The 26889-nt window shown below is 39.5% G+C and overlaps 1 protein-coding gene across 18 annotated transcripts in view; it reads right to left on the bottom strand.

Annotated features, from left to right (window-relative positions):
- The window catches only part of MAST2 (microtubule associated serine/threonine kinase 2), a 214996-nt gene that overhangs the window by 47797 nt on the left and 140310 nt on the right, over positions 1-26889 (bottom strand). For 14 of the 18 annotated variants that reach the window (XM_062622984.1, XM_062622980.1, XM_062622990.1 and 11 more), the window contains 5 exons: positions 22387-22478; positions 14819-14894; positions 12321-12341; positions 9738-9816; positions 5669-5823 (listed from right to left, as the gene is read on the bottom strand). In XM_062622984.1, the coding sequence (XP_062478968.1) occupies positions 5669-5823; positions 9738-9816; positions 12321-12341; positions 14819-14894; positions 22387-22478 (423 nt within the window). The remainder of the gene's footprint in view (positions 1-5668; positions 5824-9737; positions 9817-12320; positions 12342-14818; positions 14895-22386; positions 22479-26889) is intronic. The other 4 variants (XM_062622982.1, XM_062622991.1, XM_062622981.1 and 1 more) reach the window with 3 other exon arrangements.

Below are 26889 nucleotides of genomic sequence, written 5' to 3'. Positions count from 1 at the left end.
GAACTGAGGTGTTTATGAATACCTAATTTTTCCTTCACTGTGACAGCTGTATTTATCAGGAAAAAGCAGAGGAGCTAAAAGCACCGTGCTCCCCACTGCTTCTAGACTGTACATAAAGGTTTAATGAGGATGTATTTACAGTATGTTACCAAATCCAATGTCCATAGGAAAATTAAAACCGTAGCCTTAAGTTTCTGATCTCCATAAATAAGGAATTCAGAACTAGAAAGCCAAAGTTGTATGAAGTAGAAACTAAGTTAAACCTTCTCCTGAAGGTGAGCAGAGTATCGGCTTTCCTCTTCCCCCAAGAAACAAACACATAAATCTTTGACCTCAGTCAAATTAATTAATACTAGAAGTAAGTCAGAAAACTCCCCCTGGAAAAAGAAGAAAATGAAGGAGAAGCAAATACGGACAATCTACATCAAAAAGTCCACGAAACTTCAGAGCAAATACGGCTCAGTGCTTCATACAGACCACAACTAGACCTTGAGGCCTAATCCTGTTTCTGGAAAGGACAATGACCAAAGGAGAACTGAATTCAGCAGAGCAGGATCTACAGGATCTGCTGAAGTCCGAGTTGATGCAACATGCACAGTAATAGTGAAATGCAGTTTCCCACAGAATTATAGCAACCTATACAATGAAGGAAACCATATAGAAAATTAAATGTAACTTTGGATTATTTTTCAGTCTTTATTTAAAGGTTCCCTCTGCCTGCATAATCATAACCAAGGAGCACACAAGCCCACACTGAGCAGTTATTCTAGTGCTGCTAGAAAAAGGGGGATCTGAGGCAGGCAAACAGTGAAAGAGAAAACAGGCTTTCTCATCAAGCACTTTGAACAGAAATTTCTGAGTTTTAACATACTTTTTGATTTCTTTAATTCATTTTTACAAGCATGAGCTTCGGATACATTTAATCTGCAGACAAACACTATTTGTGATTGGTTTTGTATCAGGGAACTGTTTTCCAGGTCAGCTCTTCTCTATAATAGGAGTAACATTCTTATGAATGTTGATCCTAGTGACAAGCTAAGCAGGGGATTTTCTAAATATCTGTATATATAAATAATAAATTAGCAAACAATAAAGAGGTAAGTACATATGGGTTAAAACTTAAACAGGGGAAGTTTAGATTGGATATAAGGAGGAACTCTTTTACTGTGAGGGTGGTGAGGCACTGGAATGGGTTGCCCAAGGAAGCTGTGAATGCTCCATCCTTGGCAGTGTTCAAGGCCAGGCTGGACAGAGCCTTGGGTGAGATGGTTTAGTGTGAGGTGTCCCTGCCCACGGCAGGGGGGTTGGAACTGGATGATCTTGAGGTCTTTTCCAACCCTAACTGTTCTATGATTCTATGACAACATTATGGGAAGGGGAATACATTTCAATCACAACCTCTTTGAAAGTAAGGACCAATGAGCTTGTCCTACAGACTAGGGGCTACAACTAGCTCTTTCCAATACTTCAGGGTTTTTTATGCATGCCAGCAGAGACCGAAGCTGCTTTAGACACGAAACACTAGAAAGTTAAGCTCATGAGCAGTACACAGGATAACTAAGAATATCCAGTTTTCCAATTAACAGAAAACCATAAAGACAGTGAGTGAAACCAGAAAGGAACAAATTTGCAAGCTATCATTTTGAAGAACTTTTTAAAATCAAGTTCATAGAACTCATTGTCTTGAAAGAGAAATCTGAGACCATCGTTATCTGTAATGTAGTTAGAAAGTAGTTCCGTAAGCAACAGATGCCTTATGCTTCAGAATATAAAACCATTCTCCTCTGGCAAACCCATAGCTGGGTGAATCCCTGTTCTGCAGGGAGCACTGCCTGCTTCTCTGCAGCTTGTGGCAGACAGCACCTTCCAAAAGCAGCAGCGTGAAGTGATGAAACCACCAAGGTTCCTCAAGCAGTTAAAGCTGATGATTAAGTGCAGTGAGGTGAGAGAGCTCCACAACCTGCAGGATCAGTTTTTAAGATAAAAATGGACTATGGGGGCCACTGGCGTAGCCCCACACACCTTCTTCCCATCTTGGGTATCTTTTTGTCAGATGCCCATCTTGGCAACAGGTATTTTCTGAGGATTGTCTCTGTATATTAATGGCAGGATCTAGTATGTCAAAAGTCAGGTTGGAAGACTGCATTTAAAAAGCACTATCCAGCAAAGAGATGAAGGAGCATATTTGATTAAGGACGATCTCATCTATTTCAACTACATAAAAATTCACTGCTACGATCTTCAACCCTTTTCTCCCTAGACAACATTATGCTGAAACAGAAAAAGAGATCAAGAAAAACGGACAGATTGGTGGGCTGAGTGACTGCACAAAGGCAGCTCCTGAAGAAGTTGTTATTAGTTAACTCTACTTTTATCTCTGACATTCTCCATGCATTCCCATGTGTTAGCAAAATGTCAAGTAAAGAGAACTGGGAAAAGATGGAGGGCAGCACCTCTCAACTTAAAAAAACGAGTAATGATGCAAACTTTGGTGCAAGAATTCACCCTCCATGCATTTCACTCCTGGAAGAAAAGATCTTTTCCAGGGTAAGCCCAAGACTGTTTTAAATGAAGTGAATGTAGTCTGAGCATCTCTATTACTCAATAACTTGGAGGAATTGAAGGCTGCATCCCGCACACACAGAAAAAAGAGGTCAAGAGCTTATATTTAGGAACTACATCTGCAGGTAATAAAGAAACACTCTCTTCCACTGAAGACACCTTGTAAGCACCAAAACAGGTGGGTCACACAGAAATATGTTCTTTTGTTTAGCGTATAAGTACTGGATCTACTGGAGATGGATGAAAGAACAGCCTTCTGGCTTTAGGAACTAGGCTTCAAAAGCATGTCACACTTCTGGATTCCAGTGCTGGTCTCAGGCTACCTCCTTATCCCTGCATAAGAGAGCAGCTGGAAAAGAACCAGTGCCACTTCTTTGGTGTAGAATTTAGAGTATCTTCAGGCCTCACTGGCAGACACCTCACCAATGGAGGTGCTATCAACTTGTCACCAGTGCTATCCTCCACAACTGCACGCTTTGTTACTTTTTCCATCCACTTTGACCATTAAAACTGCTCTGTATGAACAGAACATTTGCAGCTAGGTACAAGAAAATGGTAAATTTCTAGTCAAAGTAGATTTTGTCAGGAGTTACATCTAGGCAATACTCTCCTCTATCCAGAAGCAGAAAAGGATCATCTGATTCTTCTGAAAAGGAGACCCTCAAAAACAGTAGTCCAAGCATTTGACAGTGGCATCTCAAAATGCCAGTTCCCCTCTATAAAGAGAGATGTAAGTTTGCAGTCATAAAGGATGAAAAATGAATACATGTTAACAGTCAGTCATAAATATCAGACCATCTTTTAAATTACAAAGCTATGACTACCAATTAAGAAGAACATCTGATGTATTTTGTTCATCTGCTTCCCATTACAGCAGATCAAATAAGCCCATTAAACGCTTATGGAAATACTACATTTTTAGAAAATTCCTGCTTAACTTTGAACTAATTAACAGCTCAGATTTTATTTTTTCGTTTTTGAAGTAAGTAAAAATATCCTCTCACCGAGTGAGCCAACTTTATCGTGTGGGCAAACACAAAAGCAATCTGTGCAGTGAATAAGGTCTGGTTTTCACATATTTCAGTACTCGTTTGTTTACAAGGACACACAACCCTCTGTCAAAAAGGGTATTTACTCCTGCAAACACTGCTCCAATTGGTCACATTGACGTACCGATTTCCCCTTGATGTGCAAGGGCCAGCATGAATGCTTGGGAGTGGCAAGGGTGCTTTAGAGCCACACAGTGCCACAGTGCTAGCAATAAGCAAAATGAAAAACAAATCAGGCACGGTAAGTTTAAAAAAATTAAACTACTTCATTCTAATCTCTGGCATACTAATAAGGCTGGCCATTATCACACTGAAAACCAGAGAGCTACAGAAAGCATTCAAGAGAGGAGGGAGATTAATCATAGATGTATGACACACTGAATTAATCTAGTCTCGTCACAGATTATAAACCTACTATGTGATAACTCTGCTTTTAAATTGGCTCACAAAGGTAAAATTCCAGCAAGCTGATAATCCATATTAAAAAGGAAAAAATTAAAATCGGGCTCTTCATTTTATTGTTTGTATCATTCTTGCATTAACAAGAGTGTCTCATGCTTCATTATGGCGACAGTAAAATGTCTGTGTTAGAAAGGACTATAATTACTTTAGTGAAGTGTTGTCTACCTACACTAGCTGTCTTATAATCTATAAGGAATTAGTACTACTGCAGTTACACTACTCAGCAATAGCATTAAAGAGGGCAGCAGGTCTGAAGTAGGACTATTGTTCAAAGAGACTTAGTACAAATCATATGACTAGTCTTAGTACATGGCAATTTGCAGAGATCACAGGCTAAGTGTGCTACTACCTATAGTACTTACCTATTCCTGTAGATTACTGTGTAACTACACTTAGTAGATCCATAAGCAATTACCATGCAGCCTGCACTGAAGTTTAGAACACACAAATAATTACAAATAATCATGAAAGGTTAGCTCTGCCATGACACAATACTCACCATGGAGGTTTTTTTGTTATCTTGGCCTGTTTCACACCCTATCACAAACCCTGGCCTAGGTCCTGAGCTGGGCACACTGATTCAGTATTTCCAGCTGACAGTTTCTGAATCCTGCCCACTAATTTAAAGGTGATATCCACCTCTGACACCCTCAGATGAGAACAAGGCAGACCTCACCTCCTTGTCCCCTACTTGTATAAATCCTTTTTCTTTCACAAGATGCGGTGTCTAGAGGTACACACTTCTACGCTTTCACTCACTTGGTCCCCCACTAAATGCATAGCAAAGCTTAAGGCTTTTGCCATGATATGAAATGTTTGCTGATTTATTCCACAAAGTTTTTGAGGCTTGCAAGAAAGATTGCCCAGAGAGGTTGTAGAATCTCTGTCCTTGGAGATATTCAACAGCCATCTGGACATGGTCCTGGGCAATCTGCTTAAGCAGGGGCTTGGACAAGGTGACCTCCAGAGATCCTTTCCAACCTCAGTCATTCTGTAATACTGCGAAAGATGAGGTTCTAGCTGCTTCTGGTTTTAAGTACGGAAAAATCAGCTGCAGAAGGAAATAACCCCTGGAAAGCTATTGTTGAATAACCAGCTCTCCAAAGCAACCATAAAAATTATTCAACTGCTAATGCAGGAGAAATGTTTTCAGCACTATTACAAAATTCCTCTTGGGTGCAATTCAATTTAAGGTTTTGACTTGACCTACTCTAGTTTTCACAACCCTTCAGAAGCACTGCTGGAAAAGTTATTAACAGTGACTGTAACCACTTCCTTACACTCACGCAGCAAAATTCTGAGATGAAACTTCACTAAAGGGAATCTATCCTGTAGATTTAGCCCGAGACACTTGTGGATCATGTTTTCATAGAGTTATTGTGAAGATACAAAAGCAGACACTGCTAACCATTTTGCAACCCAAACCCTCAGCATCAAATGTACAAAATTTATACCCTTTCTGATTAGGTGACTTACATGTTTCAAAACTATGTAACAAAACTACAATGACTTTTCTTAGATCTGAAAGCACACACACAGAAATGCAACACATGCGTCCAATATCTTAAACATTCAACAAACAACCTGAAGCTCACCTGAGACTGCGAGACCGAGGCCTCAAGGCTGGAGAATGGCGCCCTTCCTCATCAGTGATGCTCTCAGTGCTGAAATGCTTTGTCAGGAAATGAAGTTCATCTGCCGTGGGCTGAAAGGGCAGCTGGTGCAGCTTCTCCTGAGATGAGCATGATGACTGAGTACAGAAAAAAATACAGAAAAGAAATGCACTAAACGCATGCATAGGGGTCAGCTAATGAATGGAAGAGGAACGGATTCTGCAGGACACTGCACACTCCAGCGGAAAAGAAAGCTATTTATCAGACCAGGTGCCTCTTTTTATTGTTCTCATTAGGCTAATCCAATCCTTCCATACAATGACAGAGGTGGTGAGATCAGGAAAACTTTTGAGAGAAGGCTAGGGAACCATTGCATCTGATTCTGGAACTGTTACATCTGATCATGAAAGTAATTTACTATGAGGAGAAAGAAAGGAAGGTACATGAGTACCAGTGCTACTCTGGAAAAGCCAAGGAGGTTCCTGGAGTGGTGAGCAACTTTCTTTCCTTTTCCCTCATGCTCTCTTAGCTCAGGAGTTTCACTGGCATGCAGAATGCTATGGAGCTGTGTAGACATGAGAGTTTTTGCTGATTATTGGCTCTCATTGGGAATTGCTATTGTAAACAGTCAGGATTTTATTTCTCCCTTCCTTTACCTATCAGGCTTCTTCTCTAACAATAAAGACAGTAACAAAATGTAGATAGCTGACTTTGCAGAGTTGTAAGATTAACAGACTCTCTCGTTAAAGAGTTAGCTTATTCATCTTTAAATATGACACATCCTGTGATAACAATACAACATGAAACTGCTTTAATCGTTGGAACCTCAAGAAACCTGAGATTAAAACAAATATCTGTGGGAAGTTTTAATAACATCAAATGTTGGATGTTTCAGGGGAAAAAGCTGTAGGTCAACTAGCAAATGCCTTTTTTTCTTGTGTGATTTTTCAATGCCCCTTTCCATTTTACAGAAGTAAGATAATACATTATGTAAGGACAAATTAAAAATCACCCTTAAAAGCGGGGGGGGGGGGGGAAGAAAAAGTGCTGAATAACCAGAGTAGCACTGAGTAACACCAATGGGCTTTACTAAAAACATCATCCTAACCTAAGTTCCAACGCTCCTTACCTATCTAATAGGGAAAAACATGGAAAAAACGTTTCCTTTTGCTACAATGACCCTCCCTCAAACTGGAAAGGACTGTATCCTAGCACCAGAAGTATTGGTACCAGGTAATTATACATTATATAAAATGTATGGCAAGCTTTAACTTTTCTAGTGTGCTTCACTAGACTTATTTGCTGTTGATGGCTTTTGGAAACGAAAGCTAAGACGTATGGCCAAGCAATGAAAGCCAGATGCTGACAAGGCTTTTCACTGAGTCCTGCATGTCTGTAATACTGATAGCAAAGAGGAAATACTCTGAAATCACCTAAACCAGGTACATTCAAATTTATCAAGGTAACAGCTACACTTGAAATGAATTAAAACTAAGCAGATTGCTGCAGATCCTGAAGAATTCTAGCCAGGATTGAGACAGAGATCTGAATGTGAGAACTTACAAACCTGAAGACCATATTCTTTAATAAAAATGTAACTGGATTGGCTCCAGATCCCAGATCTACTCCCTCTGCACTGCACAGAGTTTTTTACAGAAAAGAACTCCCCTGAAAGCCTTGGGATATGCATGAGCTCCCCAGGTGTGGCTGGAACTGGAAGCTGCCACTTCATAAGTTTTTCTTCAGGCAGGTTGGAAAGTCATCTCCAGCACAATGTCCACACAGTGATGATTATATGGAATGTGTATCAGCTTACACTGGCCTAATCCACACTGAAGCCAAGATGAAGAGGCTGGGTATCTGACAGCCCCTTTGCTCACAGCTATCCTGCTGTGCACACTGCTTATGTCAACAGAGCAGGAACTACTAAAGACAGAGTGTTACAAACCTGCATTAGCAGGTACTCAAGCTCTGGCATTACAAATACGCATCTTAGTCAAAACAAATTTAAGCTAAACCTACCACATTAAGGGAAGTTAGCACATTAGAAAACACTGGCATTAGAAAAAAATCAAAACTGACAGTCTAGAGAAAGCATTAAAAACTTTATCTCTTTCAACAGCAAAATTCATGGGAAAGCAGTGCTAGTCAACTCATGGGTGACCAAACAAAATCCTCCCTCTACTTTCTCTCCTTAAAGGCAATCAGATCACAAAGTCCGTAATTCCAGAGTATAATTAAAGAAAGCCCCGAAGATAAAGACCTGAAGATAAAATGATGAGAAATGGACCTTCTTCTGCCAAGGGCTTCTCTAGCAATCTCAAGGCATACAGTCTTCCAATAAAAAAGTGTGAAAGCAAAGTGAAACCTTTCTGAAGTATTGATTTTTAAGTAATTACACCCCTGTATTCAATACTTGCAGCAGACTAATACGAACATCCTCAAGTGTCTTAATTACAGATGCAGAATTAGCCAACTCTTCTCCAGTAAAAAAATTTAAGCTAATATTGTAGTAGCTTATATGTTACTCTCCATCTAGAAAATGGATAGAAGATGAGATGTAACTGTATACTGGCCCATTCAACTGACTGTTCTACATTTACCTAACTTGAAAGAAGGTCTTCTCCAGCTTTTGCAGTGTTGGTTTGATGATATATATCTGGTCTTCATGATGTGTATGACAAGGATAAAAGTGTATTTTTTAAGTGTCATCCCTCATTTGGACGGAAAAAATAAAGCAGAAGCTACAGATTTCCACAGCCTTTAGACTTCTCCTACGGGAGACTGAATGCTTTTTTTGGTGCCTTCTAACAGGACCAAAAAAAAAAAACCCAAAGAAATCCAAAACCATCAAAACCCCAATGTCTTGAAGGACAAAAGATAACAAATTGTGGAAACTGTGCAAGCTAGAGTCTGGGCAAATGTATCTGAACATACGAAGCTATAGAGGTGAGAGTAACACTGCAAAATCAAACCTTAATCATACCAATTTATACTAACACGAAACTTTAGACCACAATTTCTTCTCTTGCTATCTAGACTGAATTTAATACTTGCCTCCTAAGGAACTGCGAAGATAAATTTGTGTTTGAGAGGCACTAGAAACTTTATAGATTAACTTAATAGAACAGACCATTGTTCTCACAGGAAGAACAATGATACTGCATTCAGTGTAAGATTTGCATAATGTATTGTATTGAGTCCTAATTAATGCAGGTATTGCAATTAGAAGCATATTCTAAATATAAAGCTAGATGATCAGTAGAAATATTATGGAACGAGGCAGTGATATGTGACCACACAGTTGAAGACACTCACCATAACACACATACAAAAGAGCTTTTCATTAAGACTGTACAGGCAGCCCTAACAGTTCCAATGTTTCTATACCTGCCTTTCCAATGTTGTTTTGTGGATAACCACAACATCTAGTACATACAAACTAAAGAATAAAATTCATTGTATGAAGTATCTGAGAGTTATAAGGGTTAACAGGGTGCTGCTACCTCACTGGTAGTAATGACATACTTGTCTTTTGAAAGTACAGAACTCAAGCAAACTGCAGCCAGCCTTTCTAATGACGTGTAAGAATTGAAAAGCTTTATGAGGAGGTTCCAATTCTTGCAGCTGAATAGCAGAGGTTTATTATCAGCTGGTCTTTCTGCTAGCCTGATAGCAGTGGTTTTCATACTAAGAACCTGAAAGCAGACAAGAATTTCATTTCCCAGTTACAAAAAAAGCTGAGAGCTGGCTACTTATTATTTACTCTTAAGAGTCCTGCCACTTCGGAGATATTGTGCCTCTCAACTGATCAGTCGAGCCAAGTGCTGCACTGGGATTTCACCAATGCTAAAGGCAAAGTGCAAGATGGTAGGAGCTGGGAAATGGTGGAAAAAGCAGAAGAACCAATAATTAAAATAATTTTTAAAATAATTAGTATATTAAATAATGTTAGCAAAAAAATGAAGATATTTTAGTAAAGACTCAGAAACTGATTTGTTAGGGTGTATTTGTACAAACGGAACTGCTTGGAAAAGTTTGTGTCACTTACTGAAACTGTTGAACTGGGGGTGTTTGTTCCATATCCAGATGAAGGAAGGGAGGCCAAGGACCAGCGGCGTCCATCCGTTCTGGAGAAAAGAAGTAAGGGAAATTACTGTCAGAGATATATTGTGGCTCCATCTTGGGGGAAATTAACATTTTCCAACTCCAAATCTCTTGACCTCACATTTTTATTAAAGTCTCAAGTTATTCAGATAAATCAAGTGCCCCATTTACAATGACCTTTGTGACAAACCAGCTAGGGCAAGTTTTTAAAAGCAAAAGTAAGTGACCTTAGAAAGGATAAAGCAAATGGGCATCAGATTCCTGCATTAAGTAGATGCTTTGTAAATGTTACCAGTTGTGCAAAAATTGGGGTTTCTAAACCAGACAAATGAAGTCAAAACATTTCAAACTTATTTGAAAAAGACAGTCATGCTTAACACATTAAAGTTTAAAATTGAGGGGGGGGGGGGGGAAGTCAAATTAGATCAAGAATCAACTGAAAGTGGATTCATTTGTTTAGTTAGTCAGAAGGCATCCTGCCTAGCACACCTGACACAGCTGGTGGATTAAATCCACTACAGCAGACCTGAACAGTGCCAAGGTGTCGTCTCGAAACACAGAAGAGAGAGAAATCAAAGACATCTCACCTAGGGTCTCTTTCTCCTCCAGCCAATATAACACTAATAGTTATTTCCCTATGGCAGTCAAAGAAACATGATGCTCAGGGAAAACAGCCAGAACATCCCAGAGATATTGCAGAAAAGGCCTTGTTCTACCAATGTCAAAACTGAGGAACTACACAACTGCTTTGAGAAGAATCAGTAATGACCTCTCCAAAACCCTCTTCTCCCCTCAAAACCTGCCTTGGTGAGGATGGAAACTGAACTACATTCAGCTCAGTCTCACAGCTCTTTTTCTGCCTCTGATTTCATTTCAGTCTTGCACACATTTTGTGTCCTATAATGGACAAATGTGTCCTGTGGCACAATGGGATGGATGCTAAAGACGTCTCTTCCTCACATCTGTTTCCATTGGCTTGTTACTGTTATTAAAACAGACCATCTTCACTTTATGACCAGTTGCTGATAAATCAGAACAGTTCCTCATTCTAGCTTTGGAACGATTTGGGTTTTTTTTTGGTACATGTGGATACAGTACATTTGCAAGTGCCTTATGAATAGGATGTTTGGTACAGGTCTGAAATAGTGCTTAGTGCTTATTAAAAACTCAACTGTTACCATCCTCACAGCAATATTTCTCATCCCACTATCCACACCCATTGAACCTCATCCTCAGAAATAAGCCCAGTGCACATCCAGACATAAATGCCTGTTTCTGTTTTTTACAGATCTAGTTCCTTTTACTTTCAGGCACCGATACACACCACTCCTCTTTGCCATCTGTCTGAGAATAGGAGGGAAATAAACTCACTGTTTTACATCACTGAAAGAATTTCATGTCAAAGGAGTTTTTAAAAAGACTCATGCTTCATGCATTTCAAAGAAGATAATCAAGCTGTAACACAGATTCCTACCGCATGCGTATGTTACATCTAAACCCCATTTAGCCACAGGTGGTTTTCTTTGGCAAGACAATAACATGTAAAAGAATAATCTCAAACAAATCCAAGAGAAATGAAATTCTTTTCTTGACCCTGAAAACTAACAAATATGAGCATTACAGTCACTGCGTGATGCGGTCAGTGAGTCAATGCCAAACTTCAGTGATCTTCATTCAGCCTCTTGAACCACACATTTAGGTCAGCTGGGACCCTCAATCCCAAAGCAAGACAGCATGTTACTGTCTCAAACAAGTCACCGAATTTTTGCAAAAGGAAAGCCTAATCCCTTTCTTACTGACTTGCCTAAATTGTGGACTGAAATTACATCAGAACTTTCATTTTGACATGGTTTAAAGAAGAAAGAAATCCTTCTGTTAGAAAATTAGAGGATACCTCTTCATGCTTCGGCTATTTTCTGCTGATGCAATCTAGGCAAGCAATGTGCTAAGCAGTCAGGACAAGGCATATCAGCTCTAGTCTAGCAGAAAGAAGGGGAATAAGAGTAGAAATCTTCCAAATCAAAGGCAACGGGAAAAAGGCTACAAGGAAATTCCTCCTTCATTTATGCAAAGCATTTCAAAGTTACTGCAGTGTTTTGGTAATAAACATATTTTTAGAGAGACCTTGTGCAATGCTGCTGCAAGAAAAGATACTTGGAAAGACTTTTTAGGTCTTGAATTTTATTTATCATACTCCCTCTGCTAATAAAATAAAAACATGTGAACAACAAATCTGGCCTCTAAAATGGCATTTTAATTAGTTAATTAAGGAGGTATTTTTATGGCAGCTAAATGCTATTTAATGAACAGTAGATCAATTTCAAAACAAGAAGGTGCTAGAAGAATAACACATCTTCTCTAGAGCACTACCTGTTTATCATTTTAAGGCTGTTTTGATTACCACGGAGTAGAAACTGAATGCCTAAATGGGGTTATTACAGCACAAACTCGTTAGGGACAGGGGCTCAGCTGCACAGAAGCATAGTTCATACACACACACAAGCAGCAGCAATACAATACACATTACCTGTCTGCTCTGTGTCCGTGGCTGTATGGAAGAAATTGTACAATGACAGTGAGAGAGAGAGAAATAAAAGATACACGTGATTTCTGAAAGAAACCTCATCTTCTGTTACTGCTATTCTACTAAGACCAGTTTTAGTGAATATGGACAGAATTAACCACATATTTCTGTATTCAAACAGGAGGATTCCTCATCATGCTAACTTTGTGGCTATGACACAGTCACTGAAAGGGTGTCTAGCACGGGATTTCATCAAACTATGGACAATCTTGCAGTATACTCTAGTGAAACTGGCTTTACAATGAGTCTTCCAAATGCTTTTTCTACTCTGTCCTAAGAATTAACTCATCCCAGAGCTATAATGAAAGAATTAAATTCACAAATGATGTTGAAACTAGGTAATAAATAAAGAAATTATACAAAATCTAAAATGCAGAAAATCATCAACAAATCATTTCCGTGCTGGCAACAGGAGGAAATCAGGTATGAACCACCTCTTTAAACCCACCCAACACTGATCAGTGTACAGTGAAATATCCATTTGTCTGTGGCAACAGAGCACCAACATTGCAATTATTTAATACCATCATATAGAAGTTATTCTGATACCACTATGTGATAACCTAATAAATACATATCAGTATTGCTGGCATAGCTATTCAGGATGTAATGCCAGTAGAAAATAGAAGCAAGCTTCTAAAACGAGCTGTGCTTAAGTGTTCTTTTCAGTGACAGAAAACTTAGAGAGCAACATGCATACTGTAAAATGAACCACAGTATCTGATGGAACAGACTTAAACTTTATTCACCTATTTCTTTCAAAAAATAGATGTAAAAGGTGGAGAAGTGTGAAAGGGCATCCTTCAGGGTTTTAGTATTAAAACCTTTATTGCCTGCTTGAAATTTTGAAAAGCAAAGATACTGAAACATCAATTTGAAACAGGATGTTGAAAAATTATGTTAAGTTTTGACAATGGTTTCAGCTACAACTTTCCTCTTGTGTTCCAGGGTCCAGAACTCCAGATACTGTGAAAACTGATAAAAACTGTTGATTTTAACAGAGATTTAAATACACCCAGACCAAGCGCCGATACCTCTTTAAGAACAAAGATGGGTGCAGTGAGTCCATTTGAATTGTTTTATGAGCAGGTAAAACACTGATTTTTCCCTCTGAAGCAACAGGAAAATACATGTCCTGTCTGTCATATTTTACATGTGTGAAGCATGAGCTTTCTTATTTTTTCCCAGCTTTTTCTTATGTAAGACCTGAAGACCAAAGTCTACTTCAAACAGTACTCAAGGACACCAGGTCTTCTAGCAGATCACCACAATGGAGAAATGCTCCGGGATTTACCTGCTGTTCAGATAAAGCATGTACCTTATTTCATCAAATCCTAACTCTTTATTCTCCTTTGAAGTCTTGAGACCTACCATTTTTCTAACTACTCCTCAAGCTAAATCTGTCATTTTTGGAAAGCCCGCTTCCCCTCTGGATGATCACATATTTCCCATTCTCAGATCATTTTAACACAGATTGTTTTTTTTTTCCCATAGAGGCAGAGTTTAGCAAATCCAGAATATTTTCCCTACACATGACTAACAACCCTGCTACTATGCCCAAACCGCTTGGGATCTCTCTTTTTTCCTGTTCATTATTTCTCCACAAAAAAAATCTAACTTTCTGTATCATTATCCATTTCTCCCTACCTGCTGGGATACAACATTCAACATACCATTTGTCTGCTTCTCCCAGCTGCCCCTATTCTTTCTATCTCATTCCTTACACTAAATTCATCACTGTAGTATCAGCTTTCTTTCCATCAGTTTGATACACAGCGTGACCAGCATTTGTCTAGCATTCGCTCCAGGATAGATGATAGCTTCACATTCAGATCTCTCAATGCTGCTGCTCTTCTAGACACTCTTGCAGACTTAGAATTTCAATTACCAGCTATTTTTCTCCTTAGAGCAATAATGTACTCTTGACACCAGTGCCCAAGCCAGTAGGGAAAACTATAAAGTTACTACCAGTTGGAAGGCAGCAAATGAAGGCACACACAATTGTGCATGCCTAAATTTAGGTACGTTTATGGCTTTGTGCTGACATAGCAGAGATCAGTATATTCTGAATACACCTCAGTTATTCAGTAAGAGCATCATCCAGGACTACAACTAAAATAAGATAATCCCAGTCATAACTGTGTTTAATGTCATTATGACTAAATAATTTGTCATCTCACATGCCCTATATGTCATCCTTCTGGGAGAAGGTTGTCTCGTCCCTAGGGAATACTGACTACTTAATTTACTTCTATCTTTTTCTATGTCTGAAAAGCACTGAACACATTCTGGGTGCTGCCAAGATCTAAACCAAAAACAATAAAATAAAATTGGAAACAGAGAAAGTAAAACACAATCAAAAAACTTCCAACCCATAGGCCATTTCTAACTAAAAGTATATAGACTATTTGCCAGTCCAAAGAGAATAGATCCTGTCTTACCTTCGGGCAGGAACAAAGGAAAAGTGAGCAGGTGCATTTGGAGAGAAGTTCCTGGGACTGTCCAAAGGGCTGCTACCTGTTTGAGAAAGTGGGAAACAAAAACAAAACACCCAAAACCCATTTAATTCACACTCGCAACAAATGGAGTAAGTTTTCACTGTGCAGAAAGACTACGAACTGCAAGCTGTGACAGATAACTGAAAACATGGAGCTCTGAGTCTGTGATCCTTTGAGTATTAGTTTGTTATAGAACTGTTCTGATATGGATGTATCAGTATTTTCCTTCCTTTTAAGATAATCTCAGGTGTACATTTTCTTTCTTACTTTCAGATGAGTAATCTACCACTCAAACACAATACAGTCTTCTAATACTTTGCAGTAATTTCTATATATAAGCTTTTCCTAGCATTTCCCAATGAAAAACCTGGGTTAGAAATGTCATCGATGACAGTTTGGGGACTAATAAATACTAACAAAGTATCTGTTCACAATGTTATGTCAAGGCTGAATGCAAAATTCACTGAGGGGAAAAAAAAAAGACATACCAAAGAACCGCACATAATAATAGAAGGACTAGACACAGGTAAGATGTGATCAGGCTATAATGTATCAGCATTCACCTTTACCACTTTTCTGAAACAATACTTCTATCATGAAAATGAAAGTTTCAGTGAATTCATTGAGCAAGGATAAAATAACACTTGGTTTTCTCTTGGCAGAAGTGTGTTTTCTCTGGGCTTTGTCATATGATGTGTAAGCATACGGTTGGTAAGTGGCATATTGCAATGTATTTTATTGTGAAGTAAAAAGCAACCATTTCACAGAAAGCCATTCTGAAAGCCAGACTCATTTACAGACTAACTGCAGAAACCTTTGAAATTTATGGATGAATTAGAAGCTTCATGTCAGCGAGTGTGCTTTCTATCAGGCATATTCTTAAGAGGTTTGCTCTTTCAGATCCTTAATACAAGCACAAAAGAGAAATTGTACAGGGCAAATAGATGCCAACAGCAGTTTTTTTGTGCACAGACAGTAAAATAACATTAAAATAAGAGCAGGAAAACTAAATAGGTACTGGATAAGCAATATACTGCAAGGTATACTGCAACTGTGCTCATCAGAAACGTTTTCAAATTTACATCCTATATAAAACTGATTTATTTTAAAAGTCAGGTTGAAAAGTTAAAACTCCAGTGATGGGTCAGATGCAAAGCATTTTTCTCTGCTTCAGAAGAAGTACCAGGTACTCAGCTTGCCCCCAACCCTGGACTGTTTGTGAGATTACAGTTCCATCCAGCACTGTACTGAAACTTAGACTTAAGGTGCATTAATTTCAACCCAAGTTATTAATACACCTTAACTGTTATGCTTAGCAGAAATGGCATAGAAGCACTGTGCTGGGTTGAAGGTAACATCCACTCACACTTCATCTATGCAAATGGTTCACAAAAATCTGCAGTAGCATCTCTCCGCAACTTCCTGTGAGCAAGGTGTGTGCACACCTGGCATACATGCCTGGGCAGGCAGGGAGGAGAGGGAGAACAAGATGATACCTCCTGGGGTGTGAGGATGGCCCCAGCACATCACAGGCCTGCAAACTCCATCTGCTCTACAAGTCTACAAGGGGAAAAATAGCAGCTGGCTGAGATTAAAGCAGCCCCGGGCTGATCTAACATGTGTCAATGGGTGACGAGAGAACTGGAGAGGTAAGTGAATTCCAGACCACTCCACAATCTGCTTCGTTAAGAGCAAACTAAATTAAAAACAAAGGCTTTGAGCAACAGGTTTGTTTTCTTTTGGGCAGGTTTTCTTTTGTATTGTTAAGAATTAACAAGGAGTTCACAGTGTAATATAATACAGTGCAACTCTTCACCCAAAACTGGGTACCATTTAACCCAGTGCATCCCAAGTGGAGACAGTGATCAGAAACCAGTAACTGGGTAATTTTTTAGTGCTTCATTTATTAAGCTTTGACTCATTTTAATTCTTATGGTCACAGCACAAAAACAGTCTGCAAGCCTACAAGAAAGATGGATGAAGGCTACAATAGCCACAAAGAGAACAACTCAGTGGTGAATAAACTGACATGTCCTGGTAGCAGCACCCAACTAGGGTTAGGGTCACCATTTACTTGCTAGCAGCATGATCAGGATGAAATGCAGCAGGACTGGTGCCTTTCCATGGTTATGTAGACGTAACAAAGCAAGGGAGACTGCCAGTTCTGGTGGGAACCTTGGCCTTCCCATTTGCAAGCTTTACTGCCGACAAACTCCTGCATCAAGATGATCTTTCTGAACAAAAAGCCCATTGCCCAATGCTGTTATAAACAAGCAATGAACTGTCACTGCCTTTTTATATCTTCATCAATCTCCTGTAAACTTTCCAGATTACAACCAAAATAGGATTTTGGAGTAACTGAGCAAATTGGGTAATGAGAGTTTCTATATTTTGAAATAAAGCATGTGGGTGTTCGAACTCTTCTGAGCCTGCACAATTTGGTAAGAAGATACTACTAATTCTTAAGCAACTACTTTGTCAGATTTATATGGCATATTTCCTTTCAGACACTGGAATTTTAATTAGATCCCCAGTGAGTTGCTTCTAGTTTTAAAATGAAAAGCAATTAGTTTTCTAGTCAATTCAAGTCTGGGTGCAGCCTTTAAAGCAACAACAGGGAGAAGGGGAATTACTACTTTCCTTAAAATTTCCCAGTACTGCCACATCTGCTCTAGTCGAAGGAATTTTAATAAGAGAAGCCTTAGTGCCACGGACTTATTCAGCAAGACTGATCGAAACCCTATTTATTCTGTTAGCAAAGGTAAATTCCCCTGTTGCTCAAGGGTTATAGTTGGCTACTACTGAACCTGAAATTACTGTCTTTAGGGAGGCTGTTACACAGAATGATTGCCCATTAGGTAAATCAACACAGTTATACGAACGTTAATAATTCAGGCATGAGCCTCTGCATCTTCCGGACACAGGAAGAAGGATGCAGCCAAAGCATCTGTACATCTGCTACCCTCAAAATACAAAACCAAACCTTAAGGGCAATAAATGGGTGACAGTCTCAGCTATCATCTGCAAACATGACATTCATGAGATAGGTAATGATTCCAAAAACTCACACTAGAACCGTTTTGTAAAACCTGCTTCTGAGATTTGTAAAAATATATTAAAAGTATCATAGAATGGTTTGGGTTGGAAAGGACCTCAAGATCATCCAGTTCCAATCCCCTACCATGGACAGGGATGCCTCACTCTAGATCATGTCACCAAAGGCTCTGTCCACCCTGGTCTTGAACACTGCCAGGGATGAAGCATTTACCACTTCTCTGGGCAACCCATTCCAGTGCCTCACCATGCTCACAAGGATGAACTTCTTCATTATATCTAACCAGAACTTCCCATTTAAATTTAAAGCCATCACTCTTTTTCCTATTGCTACAGCCCCTGATGAAGAGTCCCCCCCCAGCATCCCTGTAGGCTCCCTTCAGATACTGTAAGGCTGCACTGAGGTCCCCACACATCTTCGTATCTCCAGGCTGAACAGACCCAACTTTCTCAGCCTGTCTTCATACAGGAGGTGCTTCAGCCCCTGAATCATCCTCATGGCCCAATACAAATACAAAAGACAAAGATGTTGTGATCTTCTGTGTAGGATGTTTTTTGCTGAGTATTTATACAAGCAGCTAAAGACCTCACTGCATGCTACAAAATTAGCTGTTTTCTAGCAACACAAATCTCAAAATGACCAAATATTTTAAGCACCCTGTGTACCACCTGCCCCATATATAATGCATGCCATAGCACTCTCACACCACCTGAGGATCACACATGAAATGTTGATGCTTTGATAACCAGGACAACACCTGCCCAACCTAAAAATAATCAATAAATAAAATCCTTAGTAACAGCCATTCTTCTGCCAGAAGGTGGAACTGAACTTGCAATGTAAGAGCAGAATCATTTCGTTTGGTACCACAGTGCTGCCTGTGAGCAGCTCCCTCCACCTGCTATTACAGACGGGAGCAGGATAAAGGTCCCAGCAGTAACCAGCATCTCCACTAGAAGCCAGCAAGCAACCCGGCTACTTACAGCTGTGGAAAGTAAACTTTAAAATAGCCTGAACTTCAGTTATCCAGCTGTGAGAACATCTCTCTTTCATCCTTATATTTCTCTCTTTCATCTATCTATTTCATCTATTTTTTTCATTTCTCTTTTTCCATCTCTTGTAAACATGATGTTGCTTCTTTGATTGATTTTAAGCGTTTCATTTTCAAATACAATCTAATGATAACTTAGGATTCAACCTCATGATGGAACCTCTCTGTGATTTTCAGATTGAAAAAAATGGATTCGAGGAAATACAAACAAATGTACACAAATATGTGTACATATTTTTCCTCTGATTTTGAAAGAAACATAACGTGGAATAAAAGGATCATTTTCAAACCTGTATTCCTAAAACTGGGCACTTCCAAGTCTTGGAGACTAAATACGCGGAGTGTGTTTCCCACAGAGTCAACAAGCTGCGGCTCTCCATACCAAGGTCCCAGCTCATTTTGGAAAACCTCATTTCATGCAGTTTGACAACTGAATTAGCACACTTCAACTCCATTAAGTGTTCTTGAATGAGAAGTGATTTCATGGCAGAGTTGCAATTGTTTGGAGGTACTTTCATCTCAAATGTTGAGATCTGTGAAGTATCACTTTTCTTTTCAATTTTATAGGATATGAAATTTCCTGGATGCTGTTTTAGAGAGTATCTGCCTGGATTACTGTTCACCAGGAGGTAGGTTTGCCCAACAGACAATCAGCTGTGCAATATCACACCCACTGACTTTTACATTACATACAGAAGAGTAACTCCTTAGGCTAGTGCCACACAGGACTTGATTTCAGAGTGGTTTCTGAATGGAAACATTTTAGAAAGCCTCCCTTATTTCTCTGCATGCTTGCTGCTCCTTTGATTCATAACAGAGGCTCAGAAGGGGCATTAAGAAGACAAGAGAAAAGAAGCCAGGGAAAGGCTCCAGCATTTCTTAGTAACTTACCAGTGTATGTGCCTGAACAAACAGATTGCTAGATTCTGTTCAAATACTAAACAAATATCACAGCCTGTTCTCAGATTCACATCTCAGATATGGTATTTCTTAAGAAAATATTTGTGACTCTACTCTAAATTTCATCTACTTTTGTCTCTTGAATAAATTAATTTTCCCAGGGAAGACTCCTAAATATAGAAGTGGTAGAGAACTCAAATTACACGCAATTTATCTTCCTATGCTCTACTGGCTACTCGTGGAAGTCACAAAGGATGTGCTTTTAATTAATAGTTTTAAATCCCATACGCAACATCAGCACAAAAATGGAAATATTCAACAATTACTGCTGAGGAAAGATGGGATACCACTGATTAGCAGTACTCTTGTTTCTAGGACACACTTCCATACTTCATACTGTAAGCTTGTAAAGCCCAGCACAGCTTCAAAACCAGTAAGAGTGATTTTTCATAGAATCATGGAACACTTAGGGTTGGAAAGGACCTTAAGATCACCTAGTCCCAGCCCCCCTGCCATGGGGAGGGACACCTCACACTAAACCATGTCACCCAAGGCTCTGTCCAGCCTGGCCTTGAACACCGCCAGGGATGGAGCATTCACAGCTTCCCTGGGCAACGCATTCCAGTGCCTCACCACCCTCACAGTAAAGAGCTTCTTCCTTATATCCTATCCAAACTTCCCCTGTTTAAGTTTTTACCCATTACCCCTTGTTCTATCACTACAGTCCCTAATGAAGAGTCCATGCCCAGCATCCCTATAGCTCCCCTTCAGATACTAGACAGACAAAAAAAGCAAATCAAAAGACAGTGTAAATGTTTCTACTGTGAACATTTTTGCATTTGTTTTCTAAGCAATGATCATGTCAACATCTTGTTGCAGTCTGCCAAGCAAGGACACTTCTTTCATATTCTGAGGAGCATCCTTCTCCGTCAGGTCAGTTAAAGGCTTGTACAGCTAATTCAGAATTCGGTAAATCCAACATATATGTATCAACTCTAAGAACAAAGTAAAGAGCACAGTGTAACTCAGAGTAGAATCTCTACCAAGAAACAGCCTTGTTGAAACCGAATTTTACAAAGCTATCCCTACCATAATCACATACAACAGAACCAAGGGAATCTGAAGTGAAAGGGATTCCCTGTGCAAATTTTTAGCCCTGCATTGTATCGGAGATTCTGAAGCAAAATGAAAATGTTTTCAGTATACCACTTCTAAGACCGTCTTAGCATTTTCATTTGAAAATCACAGGCCATTCAAAAAGAACAATGCCATTAAAGTCACTCCTTAGCCTTCCATGACTGGGCTTTCTTTAAAGCATACCAAGCAAATATGACAGGTTTTTAGGAAAGCTTAGGGTGATTGAGGCTCTCATGGGCATCCCTGAACAACTTTGGTCTTCTTTTTCCTTTCAACAGGCTGGATGCCACTTCTTGAGATGCTATGCTGACCAAACAGAAGCAGATGGTTCCTTCTAGCTGAGCTACTCCAAATTTGCTGTTCTTTCTCAGCATTTCCTTAGCTTCAATCTCCAGAAAGTCTTTACAGAACATACTGCCATGTAGGAGGAGGAAAGTCTGATTACAATGAAAACAACAGTTACTTCTCTTACATGCCACTGTGATGGGCTTCCAGACAGGCTCTATTGTGGGTGACGTGGCACAAATGTTCCACCTGTTTCACACTACTGATTAGAGTCTGTTAGGGCCATACCTGAAGCCCAACCGTCTTTGCTGGCATTTTGAAATCTCAAAAACAAAGTAATCACACATCATCCACCTACTTTAGCAATAAGAACAACAAGGGAACATGCTGTTCAGGCAAGCTGTTCAATCTGCATGCATGATCCTGTCTCAAAATCTGTAGTTATTGTAGGCTGAGCTATCAGTCTTTATTCTATAGAAAGAACTTCTCCACACACTGTACCTTCACGACTAAAGCAGTTGCCCATTTGCTCTGAAATGAGCATTTCCCTGTTGCTGCCATGGTAGAACTGGCAGTAACGTAAAAAAAAAAAAGAATCCTAAACACCTCATGGTGCTCTAAGTAGTAGGTAGAGACCATAAGATGGCACACTGCACAGCTGATAGACTGCTGGAGGCAAACAGAAGCAAGCAGGATGTTTCTCCTTGTGAGAACTGCAGTGAAATCACTGGCACAAGTTAACCGTGTTAGAAGACTCAAAACAAGATATTTACTTAAATGTATTTATTTTATTTTATTTTACTTCATTCTCTATCACAGGTTCTTTTGCAGGATGCTAGAGGATCGAGTCCCCAGAAAGAGGATGGATATGGCAGCAAACTAGAAAGTACAGAGCAGGAGAGGATATAAAACATTTCTTTTGAAACTAAGGACCCTCTTACAAGCTAGAAAAGGCGAAAACCTACAGTCAGATTGTTTCAAAGAGCATACTTTGACATAGAGTATCAACACAGTCAAACTCACGACAATGAACATTGACATTTTTCCTAATGATGTCCAGGTAAAGCAGTCCTAAGAAGTTACCTGCATGTCCATGAAGAGGGGAATGTGGTCGTGGGAGAGTTGGAGATGTGCTGGATGTTACAATCAAGCTCTTTCTGTTGCTTGTCCGACAGCTGAAAGAAAGAAATAGAAACCGTAAGGCACAGTCAGATGTACAAAAGCACCTGAAGGCAGGTCCTGCAGAACATCTGTCAGCTAAGGAGGAATCTCCCAGTGTTCAGGTTGGTAGTGACCCTGCAAAAAAAGGAAGCATGCAGGGACAAATGGCACTCTGTCATCAATAAGTGATATAATATGCTGGAAGCAATATAAAAACTCTAACTCATGCTGCACAGGCCACTAGAGATAGCAGACAACAAATCCCCCAGATTTGTGCAACTCATGCTCTACAAATCACACAAAAAGCAGAAAACTGTGAAATACCCCAGAGTGCTTCACTTATTCCTACCAGTGTCTAACTTAGCAGATAAATTTATTACAATTATTGGCTATTACTGTAAGAAATGAGAGCATATTCCTCGGGGTAGAGTTAAAATTACAATGCGCTGGCACAATTCAGCAGACGAGCAGGATTACTAATAAAACTTAAAACCTGATATTCAAGAGTCTTTGTGAACACCAGCAACAGAAAGCTCTGCAAAGCAAGTTTCAGATAAGCCCTCTGCTGAACAAGCTCCCCTCAATGCCATGACTTGCTCTAGCAAAGAAAGCAATACTTCGGTATGAAGCAGTTCAGAATGGGGTTTTTCCCCACTTGAGTTTCAGAACTTAGCCAAACAAAAAGAACACTGCATTCCTCCATTTGTTTTTCAGCCTGTGATTGCTAGTAGCAAACATCTAGCTCCAAAGATGATAGAAGTAATTGCAATGGGCAAGGGAAAGATCTTTAAACCATGGGAGCTGTGAACAACTAGATAATTTAAATCACTCTCCCATCACCACTTCTTCTGTTGTTTAAACACAACAAACAGTCCAGGTTCCCAGCAAAATCTCACAACTAAGTACTAAAGCTACGTACATTTATTTACTGCACCTCTCGCTTTCTAGATGGCGGAAACATATCTGCTTACTTCAGCAGTTCTCAAAACAGGCAACTAAAACCGTATTTGTCTTGGTAGGGAGCGGGAGAATAGGAAGGAGCAGGGAAGGCTGAGCTGAGGCTGAATCAGGAGCTCACTGGCTCAGCTCTGGAGGTGTCCCATGAAGCTCCCTGCTGGGTTACCGCAGACACATGCAAAGCCTATTTGCTTGCAGAGCTCTGAATGCTGACGTCTGCCCCAGTCCTTCGTGTACCGGCTGATCTTCTGGAGCTGCCCAACAATAAACACGCTCCAACTGCCAAGAACTACAATTCAAGGCGAAACTATTCTTCTGCCACAGGATACAGTGCATCTGACTGTTCTTATTTGTAAGCTTTTTTATTGCTGTTCTATAGGAAACTAGAGAACTCAATGCAGGAAAAAATGCAACTGAACTGCCAACTGTAATAAACAGTAATAAAGCTGAAGCACCATTAACTGCTATTCAGGCTCTTTAGTGTACTTAAAACATTCCTCAAAATTATCCAACTGATTCCATACAATCTCCATTTACATTCATGTATTATTCAACAATAGCCCATCCAAAACCTGATTGCCATTGTGTATATTGTATGGAAAAACTAACAGTCTGATTTTAAGAAGCTTAAAATCTCAGTTCATGGGACTTTTTTAGTATGTTTCCAGTTACTCTATTTCAGTAATTGCTGGAAAAAAAACAAGAATCCTCAATTCTACATTAATACCACATAATCATTATGTTTATATTACCAGAAAATCCTTCTTGCAACATGAAAGGCCTAAGTATTCTAATATAATATATATTACTATGTAAGAAATAAAGAAGCCCTGGGTATTTTAATACAAGTTATAACGTAAGACTTTAAGATATTGCTCAGTATAAAACACCAGCGCAATGAGAAAACACAGCTCCATCCTCTCTGGTCATATCCGTTTGCTGAAGACAGTTCCTAAAATACACTATACCACAGCGATATCTGGCGCTGGCTATGGAAACTCAGTATATTTAAATCACAACACATGAACTGTCCCAAACTCAGTTTTTTAACTGCTTGCCCACGTTTGCCAAATTGAACCGAGTTTTACAAACCCTTTTTCTCTGCTGTATTTGCAAAGATAAGGAACCAAAAGAGAAAGGGTTAAGTGGCTGGAGAGCAAGCACAGCTGAGACCCATTAAAATAGGTCAGGTTTACACAAATGTACCCAAAGGAGGGAATGGCTTGGAGTGAAAGCCTAGCCCCAAGTTAGGAGTAAAACATTATTCTCTTTACACCTTCGAAATTGGATAACTTTCTGTTTCCCTGGATGTCTCATCTGGGATGGGGGAACATCACTTAGGCCTCTTTAGCCATTTCTATGAACCATGTGTGTTGGCAATAAGGCAAAGCTTAAACAGAGAGGCTAAAAACAGAATTCATAATTTCTTCAATCCATGTTGTATGATGAGAAAAATATACAAATACAATCATACTCTCTACTGGTTGAGGAGAGCTCTCTGGGTATACACACAAAACCTTTAGATCTTGGAATCCCTGAGAAACTATAGAACAAAGAGATGAAGTTCCGGTAGTCACTAAAATACAAAACAAGGGGGAAAGGGAGGAGGCAACATGAAGACTTCAGTTGGGTGGCCTCCCCCAAGAAGTCACCACGACAGCATCTGAGCACCTCCTAAAGAAGAACAGCTAAATAAGAAAGAAAAGCTGGCTTTAACCAGGGCTTTGTGCCAAAGAAATTCAAACTAGTCAATTCAAGTGTTGGCAGAAATGGTTCAAATGAAGAAAAAACTATTTCCTGGAAGATACACTTTAGCCAAACAGACGGTATTGAGCTCAATACTGAGCTACAGGGCTATTAACCCTATAAATTGCATTAACTATTGTATATTACAGTTCACAAATTCTCTGAACAACAGTCTATGTTTCCTTACCCTAAAAATACTTCAATCTGCATAAGAAAACAGAAGAAGAAGGAGAAAGTAGAAAGGGAAAAGGTTACCTATACATCTCTGAGTATTCCAACTAGAAAAAAGTTCTTAACTGGTCCAGAGAGATTCCAAGCACTATTACTTGCTTATAAGCCAACATTTTGCTATTTTCATTAAATGCAAGGCGAGCTGAACTCAGACCCTCCTTTCCTCTCGCAATTTGGTATGGGTCTTGTTAACCTTTTTTATTCAGATCCCACTTCATAATTCCAGAGATCAAACCCCCTCCAGGTCTTCCAGTTTAGGCAAAATATGATTTTAAAAGCACAGGGTTTCTGTACTGCCCGGGCTGCAGGGTCGAGCTCCTGGGCTGTCAAGATGCAAATCCCCCCTCTGCCATCCTGAAACCCCCTGTGCCGCCAAGGCCACCAAGCACGCATGCTGCCAAACCTAGGTCTAGAGATCTGTAAGAAGACAAGAGAAACTTGATTTAATTCTGAACATTCTCAGCAAAACGGATGATTTATATCAAAATATTTGAAACAATGCCTTTGCCATCACTACAGAAATAGAGCTATTCCAATTTCTAGAGTTAATTTCTCTGCCTGCAGTAAAAATAACATTTGTTACATGTACTGAAGTGTTCCCAATGCATTCTTGAAACTGAACACTGCAGGACATTGGACTTGGGTCTGGTAACTGGACACTGGGTTTGGACTCCCTGAAATGTGCCCTCAAGCCAGCACTATTTATGAGAACATTTGGTATCGTACCTGAGAGCTGCACGCAGCCCGCGTCCTCTTCAACTACACCCTAACAAACCTTCTCCTATGCACCCACAGACAATCCGACGTCAGCCTCTAAAACAAGCACCATTAGTACACCTTGTTTCATATGTATTTTCAGTCTGAAAAAGAAATCAATGTTTCAGTCCCAGCATAAATCAATATCTGATTCTTTATTTTAGCAGTTTGCTCTGGGGACGTCTCTAACTCACTGAGCAAAACTGATTAATGTCCGTGAGGCATTCATGTAATGAAAGCAAGGGCCACAGAAAAACAATTTCAAAATAAATAACCAGGAACCACTATCAACTAATTTCATGGCGTTGCTGGTTATTAAGAAATGAATAGTGACAAGGAAGCTTCTCAAAATCTATCTAAATTTAGAGCCCTGGTAAAATTTCTCATTGAAGCTGCTGAATATACAAATAAACAAGATTAGCACCGACTGCATGAGTCTTCTATCAAAATGGACTTCGATAGAAACCAACGTGGAGTAATAAGATGTACAGAAAAAGCAGAGCTTAAATCACATTTTGGTTAGGAATCATTATTTTGTTTTATTCATATTAGTGATTTTTAATTACAGAGTTTTAGTTTTGTAACCAACCTCAGGTTGTTCCTGTGCGGGATTAACTCTTGCATCAACCAGCAACTCCTTCCAAACATTCCAGCATTTCTGAAGTCCAACAGACTTGTTCCTGATTTGACATTTAATTCAGTGACCCAAATCGCTATGAAAGGGGAACCAAAACT

The sequence above is a fragment of the Pezoporus occidentalis genome, unplaced genomic scaffold, assembly GCF_034315485.1.
Source record: "Pezoporus occidentalis ecotype Australia unplaced genomic scaffold, CSIRO_AGI_Poc_V1 ctg25, whole genome shotgun sequence".
In the NCBI taxonomy this organism is placed as follows: Eukaryota; Metazoa; Chordata; class Aves; order Psittaciformes; family Psittacidae; genus Pezoporus; species Pezoporus occidentalis.
The sequence above is the reverse complement of the archived record's forward strand: the minus strand, read 5'-3'. Positions and strand labels throughout refer to the sequence as shown.